The 14,676-nt window shown below is 40.3% G+C and overlaps 1 protein-coding gene and 1 non-coding gene across 2 annotated transcripts in view; one reads left to right on the top strand and one right to left on the bottom strand.

The window, feature by feature from the left end:
- The first annotated feature begins 216 nt into the window (after window positions 1-216).
- LOC116571638 (immunoglobulin lambda-1 light chain-like) overlaps window positions 217-14,676 on the top strand; it is a 1,139,351-nt gene continuing 1,124,891 nt past the window's right edge. Inside the window, exons 1-2 of the mRNA XM_032309742.1 lie at window positions 217-323; window positions 456-755. Coding sequence (XP_032165633.1) covers window positions 278-323; window positions 456-755 — 346 coding nt within the window. The 5' untranslated portion in view covers window positions 217-277. The remainder of the gene's footprint in view (window positions 324-455; window positions 756-14,676) is intronic.
- LOC116572552 lies at window positions 1,276-1,377 on the bottom strand. The gene has a single exon (XR_004278403.1). It is a non-coding gene; the product is annotated as a U6 spliceosomal RNA (small nuclear RNA).

Here is a 14,676-nt window from a genome sequence, read left to right as displayed (position 1 = left end):
CCTTTGGATCTCTGGGGTGGGGTGAAGCCTCAGCAGGGCACCCCGTCCTGGAGCCCTGCCTTGTGCCATCTTCTCTGTGCTCACTGGGGCCCAGGAGAGCTTCCCCAGCCCTGCCCCACACTTTGCTGTCCCCACATTCAGGCCCAGGATCCCCAGGGGAGGGAGTGATTTGCATAAAGGTTTCCTTTCTGGTCTTCCAGGAGGGGAGAGGATAAGAGAGGCTTTGTGCAGGCCTCTCACTTGTGGGTTCAGAAGAAGAGCCTGGGGCATCTCCACCATGGCCTGGAGCCTTTTCTTCATCACCCTCCTGACTCTCTGCTCAGGTGTCTGTCTGTGAAAAGCACAGGGAATGATTATGAGGACACATGGGTGGGGATTTCCTTCTTCCTTTTGAGAACACCTGGTGGGTGATAACTTGAGACTGACCTGTGTGTGTCTGCACTGCTCTGTTGCAGGATCCTGGGCACAGTCTTCCCTCACACAAGAAGCCTCCTTGTCAGCGTCTGTGGGACAGGAGGTCACACTCAACTGCGCTGGAAATGACAACAATGTTGGAGCATATTATGTGGGCTGGTACCAACAGGTTTCTGGTGGTGCCCCCAAAACGGTTATGCTTGGAACCACTAGGCCCTCAGGGATCCCAGACCGATTCTCTGGCTCTCACTCTGGGAACAAAGCCTCTCTGATCATCTCACACCTGTGGCCTGAAGACGAAGCTAATTATTACTGCTCAACCTGGGACAAAGGCATCAACAATTACACAGTGCTGCAGGCCCATGCAGACCTTTGTCAAAAATCTGCCCCTGTTCCCCATGGTCACAGGGAGACTGTGCAGGGTCTGAGGGTCTGACTCTCTGATCACAGAACAACTCTGAAGGTTCTAAAGTGACAGTGACTCTCCCTCATGTTGTTTTTCTTGCTACTGTTTGTAAAAATGAAGCAAAACAAAACTCTTGAGATAATTTTCATGAATAAAGTTGACTCAAAGTGCACAATCCAGTAGTCTTTAATGTATTTACAGAGGTGGACAACCTCTGTTCTGAACTAATTTACCACATTCCCATTGCCTACAGAGAAATCCCAGACCCACCAGCAGTCAGGCCAGTGTCCCCGTACTACACTCAGCCCTCTGTGGCCCCAATTACATTCTGTCTGCAATGAGTTCTCCACTGTACACATTTTACAGCACCTGAATTACAATGCCATTATAAGTGCTCCATTCAAAGGTCATGTGGAGAAAGTGCATTGCTGTTGTTATATCAGCACCACCATCTGTAAGTATAGGAAAGCCTTTACTTTTGTGCAGTCATGCTTGTGCAGAGGCCATGCTAAGCTTCTTCATGGTTCCAAATTTATTTTTTTTTTGTATTATAAAAAAATGTCTAATTAAAACAGTCTGGCAGAAGAGAATTTCTTTTTTTTTTTAATTTTTTCAATTTATTTATTTTCAGAAAAACAGTATTCATTATTTTTTCACCACACCCAGTGCTCTGTGCAATCCGTGCCCTCTATAATACCCACAACCTGGTACCCCAACCTCCCACACCCCCGCCACTTCAAACCCCTCAGACTGTTTTTCAGAGTCCATAGTCTCTCATGATTCACCTCCCCTTCCAATTTACCCCAACTCCCTTCTCCTCTCTAACACCCCTTGTCCTGCATGATATTTGTTATGCTCCACAAATAAGTGAAACCATATGATAATTGACTCTCTCTGCTTGACTTACTTCACTCAGCATAATCTCTTCCAGTCCCGTCCATGTTGCTACAAAAGTAGGGTATTCATCCTTTCTGGTGGAGGCATAATACTCCATAGTGTATATGGACCACATCTTCCTTATCCATTCGTCCGTTGAAGGGCATCTTGGTTCTTTCCATAGTTTGGCGACCCTGGCCATTGCTGCTATAAACATTGGGGTACAGATGGCCCTTCTTTTCACGACATCTGTATCTTTGGGGTAAATACCCACGAGTGCAATTGCAGGGTGATAGGGAAGTTCTATTTTTAATTTCTTGAGGAATCTCCACACTGTTCTCCAAAGAGGCTGCACCAACTTGCATTCCCAACAACAGTGTAAGAGGGTTCCGTTTTCTCCAACACGTGTTGTTTCCTGTTTTGTTAATTTTGGCCATTCTAACTGGTGTAAGGTGATATCTCAATGTGGTTTTAATTTGAATCTTCCTGAAGGCTAATGATAATGAACATTTTTTCATGTGTCTGATAGCCATTTGTATGCCTTGATTGGAGAAGTATCTGTCCATATCTTCTGCCCACTTTTTGATATGTTTGCATGTTTCGTGTGCTTTGAGTTTGAGGAGTTCACTATAGTTCCTGGATATCAACCTTTTGTCTGTGCTGTCATTTGCAAATATCTTCTCCCATTCCATGGGTTCCCTCTTTGTTTTTTTTTACCTGTTTCCTTTGCTGTGCAGAAGCTTTTGATTTTGATGAAGTCCCAAAAGTTTATTTTCGCTTTTGTTTCCTTTGCCTTGAAAGAAGTTGCTGTGGCTGATATCAAAGAGACTACTGCCTATGTTCTCCTCTAGGATTCTGATGGATTCCTGTCTCACGTTGAGGTCTTTTATCCATTTTGAGTTTATCTTTGTGTACGATGTAAGAGAATGGTCGAGTTTCATTCTTCTACATATAGCTGTCCAGTTTTCCCAGCACCATTTATTGAAGAGGCTGTCTTTTTGCCACTGTATATTTTTTCTTGTTTTGTCGAAGATTAATTGACCATAGAGTTGAGGGTCCATATCTGGGCTCTCTACTCTGTTCCACTGGTCTTTGTGTCTGTTTTTATGCCAGTACCATGCTGTCTTGGTGATCATAGCTTTGTAATAAAGCTTGAAATCAGGTAACGTGATGCCCCCAGCTTTATTTTTGCTTTTCAACATTTCCTTAGCGATTCGGGGTCTCTTCTGATTCCATACAAATTTTAGGATTATTTGCTCCAGCTCTTTGAAGAATACTGGTGGAATTTTGATCGGAATGGCATTAAAAGTATAGATTGCTCTAGACAGTATAGACATTTTAACAATGTTTATTATTCCAAGCCAAGAGCATGGAATGGTCTTCCATCTTTTTGTGTCTTTTTCCATTTCTTTCATGAGTGTTCTGTAGTTCCTCGAGTACAGATCCTTTACCTCTTTGGTTAGGTTTATTCCCAGGTATCTTATGGTTCTTGGTGCTATAGTAAATGGAATCGATTCTCTAATTTCCCTTTCTGTATTTTCATTGTTGGTGTATAAGAAAGCACTGATTTCTGCACATTGACTTTCTATCCTGCCACGTTGCTGAGTTGCTGTATGAGTTCTAGTAGTTGGGGGGTGGAGTCTTTTGGGTTTTCCATATAAAGAATCATGTCATCTGCGAAGAGAGAGAGTTTGACTTCTTCATTACCAATTTGGATACCTTTTATTTCTCTTTGTTGTCTGATTGCTGTTGTTAGGACTTCTAATACTATGTTGAACAAGAGTGGTGAAAGTGGGCATCCTTGTCTTCTCCCTGATCTCAACGGGAAGGCTGTAAGCTTTTTCCCATTGAGGATGGTATTTGCTGTGGGTCTTTCATAGATAGATTTGATGAGGTTCAGGAATGTTCCTCTATCCCTATACTTTGAAGCGTTTTCATCAGGAACGAATGCTGGATTTTGTCAAATGCTTTTTCTGCATCTGAACCACCATGTGGTTCTTCTCTCTTCTCCTATTAATTTGTTGTATCACATTGATTGATTTGTGAATGTTGAACCATCCTTGTAGCCCAGGGATGAATCCCACCTGATCATGGTGGATAATCTTTTTAATGTGTTGTTGGATCCTGTTGGCTAGGATCTTGTTGAGAATCTTAGCATCCATATTCATCAGTGATATTGGTCTAAAATTCTCCTTTTTGGTAGGGTCTTTGCCTAGTTTGGGGATCATGGTAATGCTGGCTTCATAGAAAGAGTTTGGAAGTTTTCCTTCTGATTCAATTTTTTGAAACAGCTTCAGGAGAATAGGTGTTATTTCTTCTTTGAAGGTTTGGAAGAATTCCCCAGGGAATCCTTCAGGTCCTGGGCTCTTGTTTTTTGGGAGGTTTTTGATCACTGCTTCAATCTCATTATTAGATATCGGTCTATTCAGGTTGTCGATTTCTTCCTGGTTCAATTTTGGTAGTTTATACTATACTACCAGTTTATAGTTTTCCAGGAATGCATCCATTTCATCTAGGTTGCTAAGCTTATTGGCATATAACTGTTGATAATAACTTCTGATTATTGTTTCTACTTCCTTGGTATTCATTGTAATATCTCCCTTTTCATTCATAATTTTATGAATTTAGGCTTTCTCTCTTTTCTTTTGCATTAGTGTGGCCAATGGTTTATCGATCTTATTGATTCTTTCAAAAAAACAGCTTCTAGTTTCATTGATACGTTCTACTGTATCTCTGGTTTCTACCTCACTGATCTCAGCTCTAATCTTGATGATTTCCCTTCTTATGTGTGGAGTTGGTTTGATTTGTTGTTGATTCTCGACTTCTTTAACATGTAGAGAAAGCTAGTGTGTTCTGGATTTTTCAATTTTTTTGAGGGAGGCTTGGATGGCTATGTATTTCCCCCTTAGGTCTGCCTTTGCTGTATCCCATAGGTTTTGGACCGAAGTGTCTTCATTCTCATTGGTTTCCATGAATTGTTTCAGTTCTTCTTTAATCTCCTGGTTGATCAAAGCATTCCTAAGCAAGGTGATCTTTAGCTTCCAGGTGTTTGAGTTCCTTCTGAACTTTTCCTTGTGATTGAGCTCCCGTTTCAAATCATTGTGATCTGAGAATATGCAGGGAATAATCTCAGTCTTTTGGTATCAGTTAAGTCTGATTTGTGACCCAGTAAGTGGTCTATTCTGGAGAAGGTTCCATGTGCACTTGAGAAGAATGAATATTCTGTTGTTTTAGGGTGGAATGTTCTGTATATATCTATGAGGTCCATCTGTTCCAATGTGTCATTCAATGCTCTTGTTTCTTTACTGATTTTCTGCTTCGATGATCTGTCTATTTCTGAGAGAGGCGTGTTAAGATCTCCTACTATTAGTGTATTCATATCAATATGACTCTTTATCTGATTTACAGTTTTCTTAAGTAAATGGCTGCTCCCATATTGGGAGCATAGATATTTACAGTTGTTAGATCATCTGAGTGGATAGTCCCTTTAAGGATTATGTAGTGTCCTTCTGTATCTCTGACTACAGTCTTTAGTTTGAAGTCTAATTTATCTGATATGAGAATCGCTACCCCAGCCTTCTTTTGAGGCCCATTGGCATGAAAGATGCTTCTCCATCCTTTCACTTTCAGTCTGGGTGTATCTTTAGGTTCAAAATGGGTCCCTTGTAGACAACATATGGATGGGTCCTGTCGTTTTATCCAATCTGCAACCCTGTGCCATTTTATGGGTGCATTTAGGCCATTCACATTGAGAGTGATTATTGATATATACATTTTTATTGACATCGAGTTACCTTTGAAGTCTTTCTTTCTGTAGACTGTCTCTATATGTCTGTTCAATGCTATTCTTGGGATTTTTACTCTTTTATAGAACCCCCCTTAATATTTCCTGCAGTGTCGGCTTGGTGGTTGCATAGTCTTTTAAGCCTTGCCCGTCTTGAAAACTCTTTATCTCTCCATCCATTTTGAATGGATGCTGGATAAAGCATTCTTTCTTGCTGGAATAAAGTATTCCAGCATTCTTGCTGGATAAAGTATTCTTGGTTGCATGTTCTTCTCATTTAATGCCCTGAATATATCTTGCCAGCCTTTTCTGGCTTGCCAGGTCTCTGTGGACAGGTCTGACGTTATTCTGACGGGCTTCCCTCTGTAAGTAAGGAGCCTCTTTACCCTGGCAGCTTTCAAGAGATTATACCTACAATTATAATTCCTCAATTTGACTATCAGGTGTCGTGATTTTTTTTTTTTGGAATGTATAATCTTGGGTGGAGACCGTTCAGCCTCTAGTACATGAACGCTGGTTCCATTCGCGAGATTGGGATAATTTTCATGAAGGACTTGTTCCACTATATCTTCTAGACTTCTTTCTTTCTCCTCCCCTTCAGGGATTCCAATAATTCTGACATTGGAATGCTTCATGGCATCATTTATTTCCATGATTGTGTTTTCGTGGTTTCTAAGCTGTTTGTTCCAGGCTTCCTCCTGATCCTTTCTCTCTATCTGTTTGTCTTACAGATCACTAATTCTATCTTCTGTCTCAGTTACCCTAGCTTTGAGAGAGTTTAGATTAGATTGGAACTCATTGAAAGCATTGTGAACCTCCTCACTGGTAGCTTAAGCTCCGCCCTAACATTGTGAACATCCTGTCTGGTTGCTTTCAGCTTGGCCCTAATCAGTTCCGTTTGGTCATCCATGGCATTCTCCAACCTAGCTATTGCCTGGATAATTGTTAGCCTGAATTCTCTTTCTGACATATTGTCTATGTTGATAGCCGTTAGCTCTGTTGCAGAAGGTCCATCCTCTGTATTTTTCTTCTGTTGGGCATTCCTCCTTCTAGTCATTTTGGTGAGAGATGACTGAACAGATGTAGCTGGATATATCAACTGTGGTGCAGTCAAGGTGCATCCTGGAACATTTCTGAGCAATCAGGATTCCCCACCCAAATGAGAGACAAAAGAAAAGAAAAAGAAAACGAAAAAAAAGAAAGGAATCAAAAAATAGAAAGAAAGAAAGAAAGAAAGAGTGAGAGACAGGAAAGAAAGGAAAGATGAAAAAGAAGGTTCAGCCCAGATGGGCCCCAAAGTAAGATTTATGAAGTAGACAAACAAAAAGAGATAAAATACTGATACAAGTATACGACAAGAAAAAAAAATATATATATATATATATATATATATATATATATATATATATATATGCAAATAAAGAAAGAACCTCGTCAAAAAGAACCCAAGTGTAAAATTTATATGCTATCAGTACAAACACAAAAAACACAGAAACACTAGTGGAAGAAGATGGGAGAGTGGTTATAAATTCTCAGTGTGTGCGAGGAAGGTTGTTTTGATTCTTCCTGGATGTATCTTGGTATCTTTGTTAAAGGACTCAACTTTCCTAAGATAAAGGCGATTAAAAATTGGTTTACCTATAGGTGTAGTATTGATTGGGGAAAGGGGATTACTTTGAAGTTTAACTCTGTATGAATATTAGAGGATAAAAATAAAAAGGAATAAACTAGACTAAACTAAACTAAAATTTAAAAAAAGGAATTCAAAAAATAAAAATGCAAAAGAAAAACATAGGTTTATGTATCCAAAAGTTCAGGTTAGAAATGTATTATGGAATTTGATGTACTGTAAAGCTCGCTGTGATGGTAAATAGGTTAAAAAAAATTGCCTCTGTGTTAAAAAAAAAAAAAAACGTAATAATGGGAACGAGTGAACAATACAAGTTTTCCTATGAAGTAGTGGTTGTTCTCTTGTAGTCCTTTTTTTTTTCTCTCTCTCTCTCTATTTTTTTTTTTCTTTCTTGGTTTGTTTTCTGGGGGAGGGGCCTGCCAAGTGGGTTGTCAGTCAATGCTGTTTCCCGAGTTAAGTCCTCCCGCCCCCCTCAAGGGGGTGGGCTCTGAGGAAACTGTTTTTTTTCAGGCTTTTGTTCTCTGGCGGTTTCTATGCTTGTTCACTTTTTTTTTTTCTCTCACCTTGACTGCCTTTGATGGTTTCTGTAGTTTTAGAGGAAAACAAACCGCACCCTGATCTCCCTCTCAGAGAGAAGCCTCAGTCTGGGTGCAGAGCCTAAATAAGTTCCCCCTTGGCCACTGGCAGAGCACGTTCCAAGTTGCAGACCCTGGGGGCGCAGGATCTTTTGCTTATACCCAAAGCCAAGGCAGTGGCAGCTGTCTGGGAGCTCCCGGCCGTCAGAGAGGTTCCAAGCAGCGATTGCACACTGAGATTTTGCCGCTGGCCCAGGCTGGGAGTGCCCGGCTTGCGCGCACCTCTTTCAGAGGCGGCTATGGGTCGCTCGCAGGTCTCAGGCACTGAGAACGGGACGCAAGTCCGTAAGCACCAGGCTGGGCTTTTGTGCACCTCTGTCAGGGGAGAGTTTGGGGTGCGCGGGCTTAGGCTTTGAAACAATTGCGCGGGTCAAAGAGCGCCAGCCGGTCCTTTGTAACTCAGGGGAGCAATAAGGACATGCGCGCGTATCTCAAGCTTTGTGGTAGGGCTCGCGCATTCTGCCGGCTGGCATGGCTCCCATCCCCTCACAAGAGCTAGAACCCACGCACTCTCGGGCGTGCTGGTGGCTTAGGGACCAAGAGCTGGTTTCTCCACAGTACTCTCTCTGCCTCAGCGCCGGGGAGGCTGTCCTGGGATCGGGGACTTAAGCCCCTGTCCCTAGCCACCCTGATTCCCACAATTTCCCCCCACGATCCTTTGCTCCTTTGGAGTGCTTTCAACCAGTCTCCAAGTTAATGCTGGTCCCCAGATGCAGGGCACTCTTGCTCGTATTGGGGGTATTACTTTCCAACCGGGCGCCTCTGGTGACTCCCTCCCCCTTTTGTTTATCTTCCAATATCAGTCCACCATTCCCACTCCGCTTTACCTGCCCACTGGTGTCTTCTGCCCCTGTAGAGATCCAGACGTGTATAATTCTGATCTCAGGCTGATTTCATGAGTGATCGGAGTTCTTTGGTAGGTAATCAGCTCACTTTGGGGTACAGGCTGAAAAAGCGCTTCCTCCTACTTCCCCTCCATCTTGTCCCCCATGGTTCCATATTTAATACAGAGGCTGTACATAACATAATTATTTATCCATAGTGGTCTATAAAGTAATTATGGGTTTCTATGTATTTATTTTTATTTTTTTACTGTTTGTTATCTATCTATCTGTCACTTTTTAATTTTTTTTTAATTTCTCCATACTCCATTTTTTAAAAATTTTTTTGAGAGAGAGAGAGAGAGAGAAACAGAGGAAAAGAGCATGAGAGGGTGAAGTGTCAGAGGGATAAGCAGACTCCCCGCTTAGCAGGAAGTCTGACACAAGACTCAATCCAGGGACTCCAGGATCATCACCCAACCTAAAGTTAGTTCCTCAACAAACGGAGCCACCCAGGTGCTCTCTCCATACTCGCTTCATGTGCGGTAGTCAGTGTTGTTTTTTTGTTATGAAAAATAATATTATGTGCTAATTAGACCTTTTATTTTCTTCAAATTTTTGTCTCATACATTTTTACTTTACTTGTCGTGGGAGGTAGGCTATGTCTCTTTTTGTTTTTTTCCTACTCCCCTTTGTCTGGCAGACACTAAATGTTTGCTTTCCCTTTTTTCCCCAACATAATGGTGATTTCGGGGCTCCCCTCCTGAATTTCTCACCTCATCTGCCTACAGCACTGCATCTGATACCTCCTGTCTCCCTCCTGCTAGCCCTGGATGCCCATCCTGCAGCCAGGAATGGTGTCTCCCCATCGCTGTCCTGTGGGTTCACACTCAAGGGACTTAACCCTCTGATGGTGGTTCAAGCCACCTCCATCTTCCCCTTCTGTCTCCAATAGACTTTCTGGGAACTGATTTCTCTTTCCATGATGCTCATGTCTTATGGTTTGAGCATGGGAGTGAGACTGTCAGGATTATGTCTGTCAGTTTTTCTGATATTTATTAATTTATTTTCACTTCCAGATAGTGTGAAGTAAGTTCATGATCTGTCTCATATGTTAATAGTCTGTGAGTCTTGTTTTCATTGTGCAGCTTTTATTATTGTTATTATTATTATTATTATTAATTATTTCACAGAGAGGGAGAGATCACAAGTAGTCAGAGAGGCAGGCAGAGAGTGGGGGGAAGCAGGCTCTCCACTGAGCAGAGAGCTCGGTGTGTAGCTCCATCCTAGGACCCTGAGATTATGACGTGGGCTGAAGGCAGAGGCTTAACACACTGAGCCAACCAGGCACACCTGTGCAGATGTTTTTAAGAGACATATTGGGTATTTCAATATTTCACCGTGGATATAACTTCAGCTACCTAGAATTTTCATGAAATAGATGTTTAATATAAAAATAATAAAATGATATCTCCTTTAACAATAGACACATTGTGAATTAGTTCCTTTATTTCATTTTAACTTATATCTAACATTAGTATAAAGAGTAATACTGATCGAAGATAATTGTTATGACATTCATTACTTACAATTTATCTGCAATTTCTTATTAATACACAACTAATGTAACTAAAAGCACAGGTAGAGAGTAAGAAGAAGAATCCAGGTTTTCTAGTTAAGGGATTAAATACAGTATATACAAGTAAGTGTCAGGGAACTGCTGTGAGTTTGCTTCTTGGTGAGGTACAAGGAGAGGACCTACTAGGTTTTGTCACAAAAAAGAAAGTTTATTTGCAATAAAAAGGAGATCAAGGGAAGAATTTCCAAAACTTTGTTTCCCAGAGTGGGGGCGAGCAAGATCCATTACTCAGGGTTAGAATGAATATTCACAAAGGGAAGTTTTTTCATCCCAGGTAAAGATGGGTATAATGTTGTGTAGGGGTACTGAGACAAGCTGTGAATGTTTCCTGTGGTGTGTTTGTAAAGCTTGAGCTTCTCCCAGGGCAGAAATTTAACATTGTAATGAGGCATAGGTCACTGGAGGACACTTCATGATTCATTGGCACAGGTGGAGTTAGTAGGGGAGCTCAAAGTGCTATAGGCAGCTGGGCTCTTCCTTCTGTTTGTCTCTGAAATATATGGTTTACCTTCCTGTGAAGGTAGAAGGGATGTCCATGGAGAATATTTCTCGTGCTTGTTTTAACCTCAATAACCCTGTGGGCCATGGTTTCATCCCCAGAAAAATGACTGAAAATGTGCATTAGATTAGCATTTACTTATGGCACAGAACTGGGAGTTTTACCACTGAGCTACTGTTTCTGATGTGATTCGACTGTGTCCTGACTGGTTAGAAACTGTTAGTTTTTCCATTCCTTTTGTTCCTTAAAATCTTAAAACTTGTGTTTTGTTTTGTTTTGTTTCTGTTTCCCAGACATTCCTAGGAATTTCTGCAATATGTGTGCTGGGCAAGTAGAACCACGAGAGTACATATCGTGGAAAATAACTGGGGATGAAGAACGATTGTTCTTGGATCAGGACAGCTGCCTCCTCTTCTTTTTTATAGGGACCCCTAACACTTTCTGCTCATCAATGACCTATGTATTTACTCTAAAAATACTGCACTGATAAAATAATTTAGTAAAGTCATTCAAAATATATAAAATATAGTTATTATTTAAATAATAATTTATGAATCTTTTCCCCCTAGCTGCTTTCAAGAACTTCCTGTCTAAAATTATGATTCATCATTTTCACAGTCAGGTGTCTCGAGGTCTTTCTAGATTCTATGCTCTTAGGGGGAGACCTTTCTGCCTTTAGGAAACAAATGCTGGTTCCATTCCCCAGATGGAGAGATTTTTCATGGATAATTTGTTCTACTATATCCTCTAGTCTTCTTTCTGTCTCCTCCCCCTCAGGGATTCCAATAATTCTGATATTGGAACATTTCATGGCATCACTTATTTCCCTAATTCTGTTTTCATGGCTTCTAAACTGTTTTTTTCAGGCCTCCTTCTGACCATTTTTATCTATCAGTTTGTCATCTAGATCACTAATTCTATCTTCTGCCTCAGTTACCATAGCTGTTAGAGAATTTAGGTTAGGTCGGAACCCATTGATAGTGTTGTTAACACTTCCCTGGTGACTTTCACTTCTGTTCTAATCAATGCCATTTTGTTATTAATGGTTTTCTCCAACCTAGCCATTGCCTGGATAATTGTTAGCCTGAATTCCTTTTCCAACATACTGTTTATGTCCATATCCAATAGGTCTGAAGGAGAGGGCACAGTCTCTGAATTTTCTCTCTGTTTGGGATTCCTCCTCCTAGTCATGTTGTTGAGAGATGACTGAGGGGATATGTAGCTGAATGTGCTAACTGTGATCCAAGTAAGAGACACCATGGAATGCTTCTGAGCAATCGGGAGCCCCACCAAAAAAAAAAAAAAGAGAAAAAAAAAGAGAGAGAGGGACAGGAAAAAGAGAGAGAGAGAGAGAGAGAGCAGACCCAGCCCAAATGGGCCCCAAAGGTAAGATTTATAAAGTATACAAACAAAAACAGAAGACTAAAGTAAATGACAGGAGAAAAAAAAAAAAAGAAATCAGTCAAAATGAACCTCAAGTATAAGATTTATATACTACCAGAGCAAAAACAAATACATAGAAACACTGACAGAAGAAAAAGATGGTAAGGGGGCTTATAAATTCTCAGTGTGGGCAAGAAAGATTATTTTGATTCTTCCTGGGTGTGTCTTGATATCTTTGTTAAAGGACTCAACTTTCCCAAGATAAAGAGGGATTGGTTTTTATATAGGGGTAGTATTGATTGGGGAAAGAGGATTACCTTGAAGTTTATCTCTATATGAATATTCAAAAATACAAAAACAAAACAACAACAACAAAAACCAACACAGGTATATGTATCAAAAAAGTTCAAATTAGAAGGTTATTATGGAATTTGTATTTGTTGTACTGAACCTCTCGTTGTGATGGTAAATAAGTTGAAAATTATTAAATAGTTAAAAAGAATGAGAATAGTGGGAACAAATTGAAAGTTGTATCTATGAGGTACATGGTTTTAGGACAATACCAGGAGCTTAATATCTTCTTTTCCCCTGATATTGTGGTTTTACAGTTTTATAGGGAACCTGTGGTAGGTGTTCTCTTGTTTTTTTGTTTGTTTGTTTGGTTGGGTGTTTTTGGCTGGCTTTCTGGGGGAGAGGCCTGTTGTTTTTCATGCGGTCTCAAACCCCTAACTACTAGAACTCATACAGCAATTCAGTAATCTGGCGGGACACAAAATCAATGCACAGAAATCAGTTGCTTTCTATACATTAACAATGGAAAAAAAGGGGAAATTAGACAATTGATTCCATTTACTATAGCACCAAGAACTATAAGATACGTGGGGCTATACCTAACTAAAGAGGTACAACATCTGTACTTGAGAAATCGTTGAACACTCCTGAAAGAAATTGAAGAAAACACAAAAAGATGGAAACACACTCCATGCTCATGGATCAGAAGAATAAACATTGCTAAAAGGTCTATGATGCCCAGAGAAATCTATAATTTCAACGCCATCAAGATCAAAATATCATCAGCATTTTTCAAAGTGCTGGAACAAACAAACCTAAAATTTGTATGGAACAAGAAGAGACCCCAAATTTCAAATGTAATATTGAAAATGTTGAAAGAGAAAAACAAACCTGGGGACATAACATTGCCTGATTTCAAGCTTCACTACAAAGCCATGATCACCAAGACAGTATCGTACTGGAATAAAAACAGACACAAAGACAGAGTACAGAGCCAAGATACAGAACTGCAACTCTACAGTCAAATAATCTTTGACAAAGCAGGAAAAAAATATCCAATGGAAAAAAGACAGTCTCTTCAAGAAATGGTGCTGGGAAAATTGGACAGCTATATGTAGAAGAATGAAACTTGACCATTCTCTTACATCATGCACAAAGATAAACTTGAAATGGATAAAAGACCTCAATATGAGGCAGGAATCTATCAAAATCCTAGAGGAGAATATAGGCAGTAACCTCTTGGACATTGGCCACAGCTACTTCTTTCAAGACATATCTCCAAAGACAAAGGGAATAAAAGTGAAAATGAACTTTTGGGTTGTCATTAAGATCAAAATCTTCTGCACAACAAAGGAAACTGAACAATACAAAAAGGAAACCCAAGGAATGGAAGAAGATATTTGCAAACAATACCACAGACAAAGGGCTGATATCTAAGATCTATAAAGAATTCCTCAAACTCAACACCCAAGAAAAAATAAAATAAAATAATTAAATATAATAAAATAAACTACTAAATTAAAATGAAATATAAAAAAGATAATGGCGTCAAAAAATGGACAGAAGACATGAACAGAGATTTCTCCAATGAAGACATACAAATGGCTAAGAGACACATGAAAAAAATGTTCATCATCACTAGCCATCAGGGAGATTCCAATCAAAACCACTTTGGGATACCACTTTACACCAGTTAGAATTGCCAAAATTAACAAGACAGTAAACAACAAGTGTTGGAGAGGATGTGGAGGAAGTGGGACCCTCTTTCCCTATTGGTGGGAATGCAAGTTGGTGCAGCCAATTTGGAAAACATTGTGGAGATTCCTTAAGAAATGAAAAATAGAGCTTCCCTATGTCCCTGTAATTGCATCACTGGGTATTTACTCCAAAGGTACAGATGTAGTGAATGGAAGGGCCGTCTATACTACAATGTTTATAGTAGCAATTGCCGGTCACCAAACTGTGGAAAAAGCCAAGATGCCCTTCAACAGATGAATGGATAAAAAAGATATGGTCCATGTATACAATAGAATTTTTATTTTATTTTATTTTATTTATTTATTTGACAGAGAGAGATCACAAGCAGGCAGAGAGGTAGGCAGAGAGAGAGAAGGAAGCAGGCTCCCCGCTGAGCAGAGAGCCCAATGCGGGGCTCAATCCCAGGACCCTGAGATCATGACCTGAGCCGAAGGCAGAGGCTTTAACCTACTGAGCCACCCAGGCGCCCCTATACAATAGAATATTATACCTCCAACAGAAAGGATGAATATCCAACTTTTGTATCAACATGGACTGCAC

Source organism: Mustela erminea, chromosome 13 (genome assembly GCF_009829155.1).
Source record: "Mustela erminea isolate mMusErm1 chromosome 13, mMusErm1.Pri, whole genome shotgun sequence".
Taxonomy (NCBI): Eukaryota; Metazoa; Chordata; class Mammalia; order Carnivora; family Mustelidae; genus Mustela; species Mustela erminea.
The sequence above is the reverse complement of the archived record's forward strand: the minus strand, read 5'-3'. Positions and strand labels throughout refer to the sequence as shown.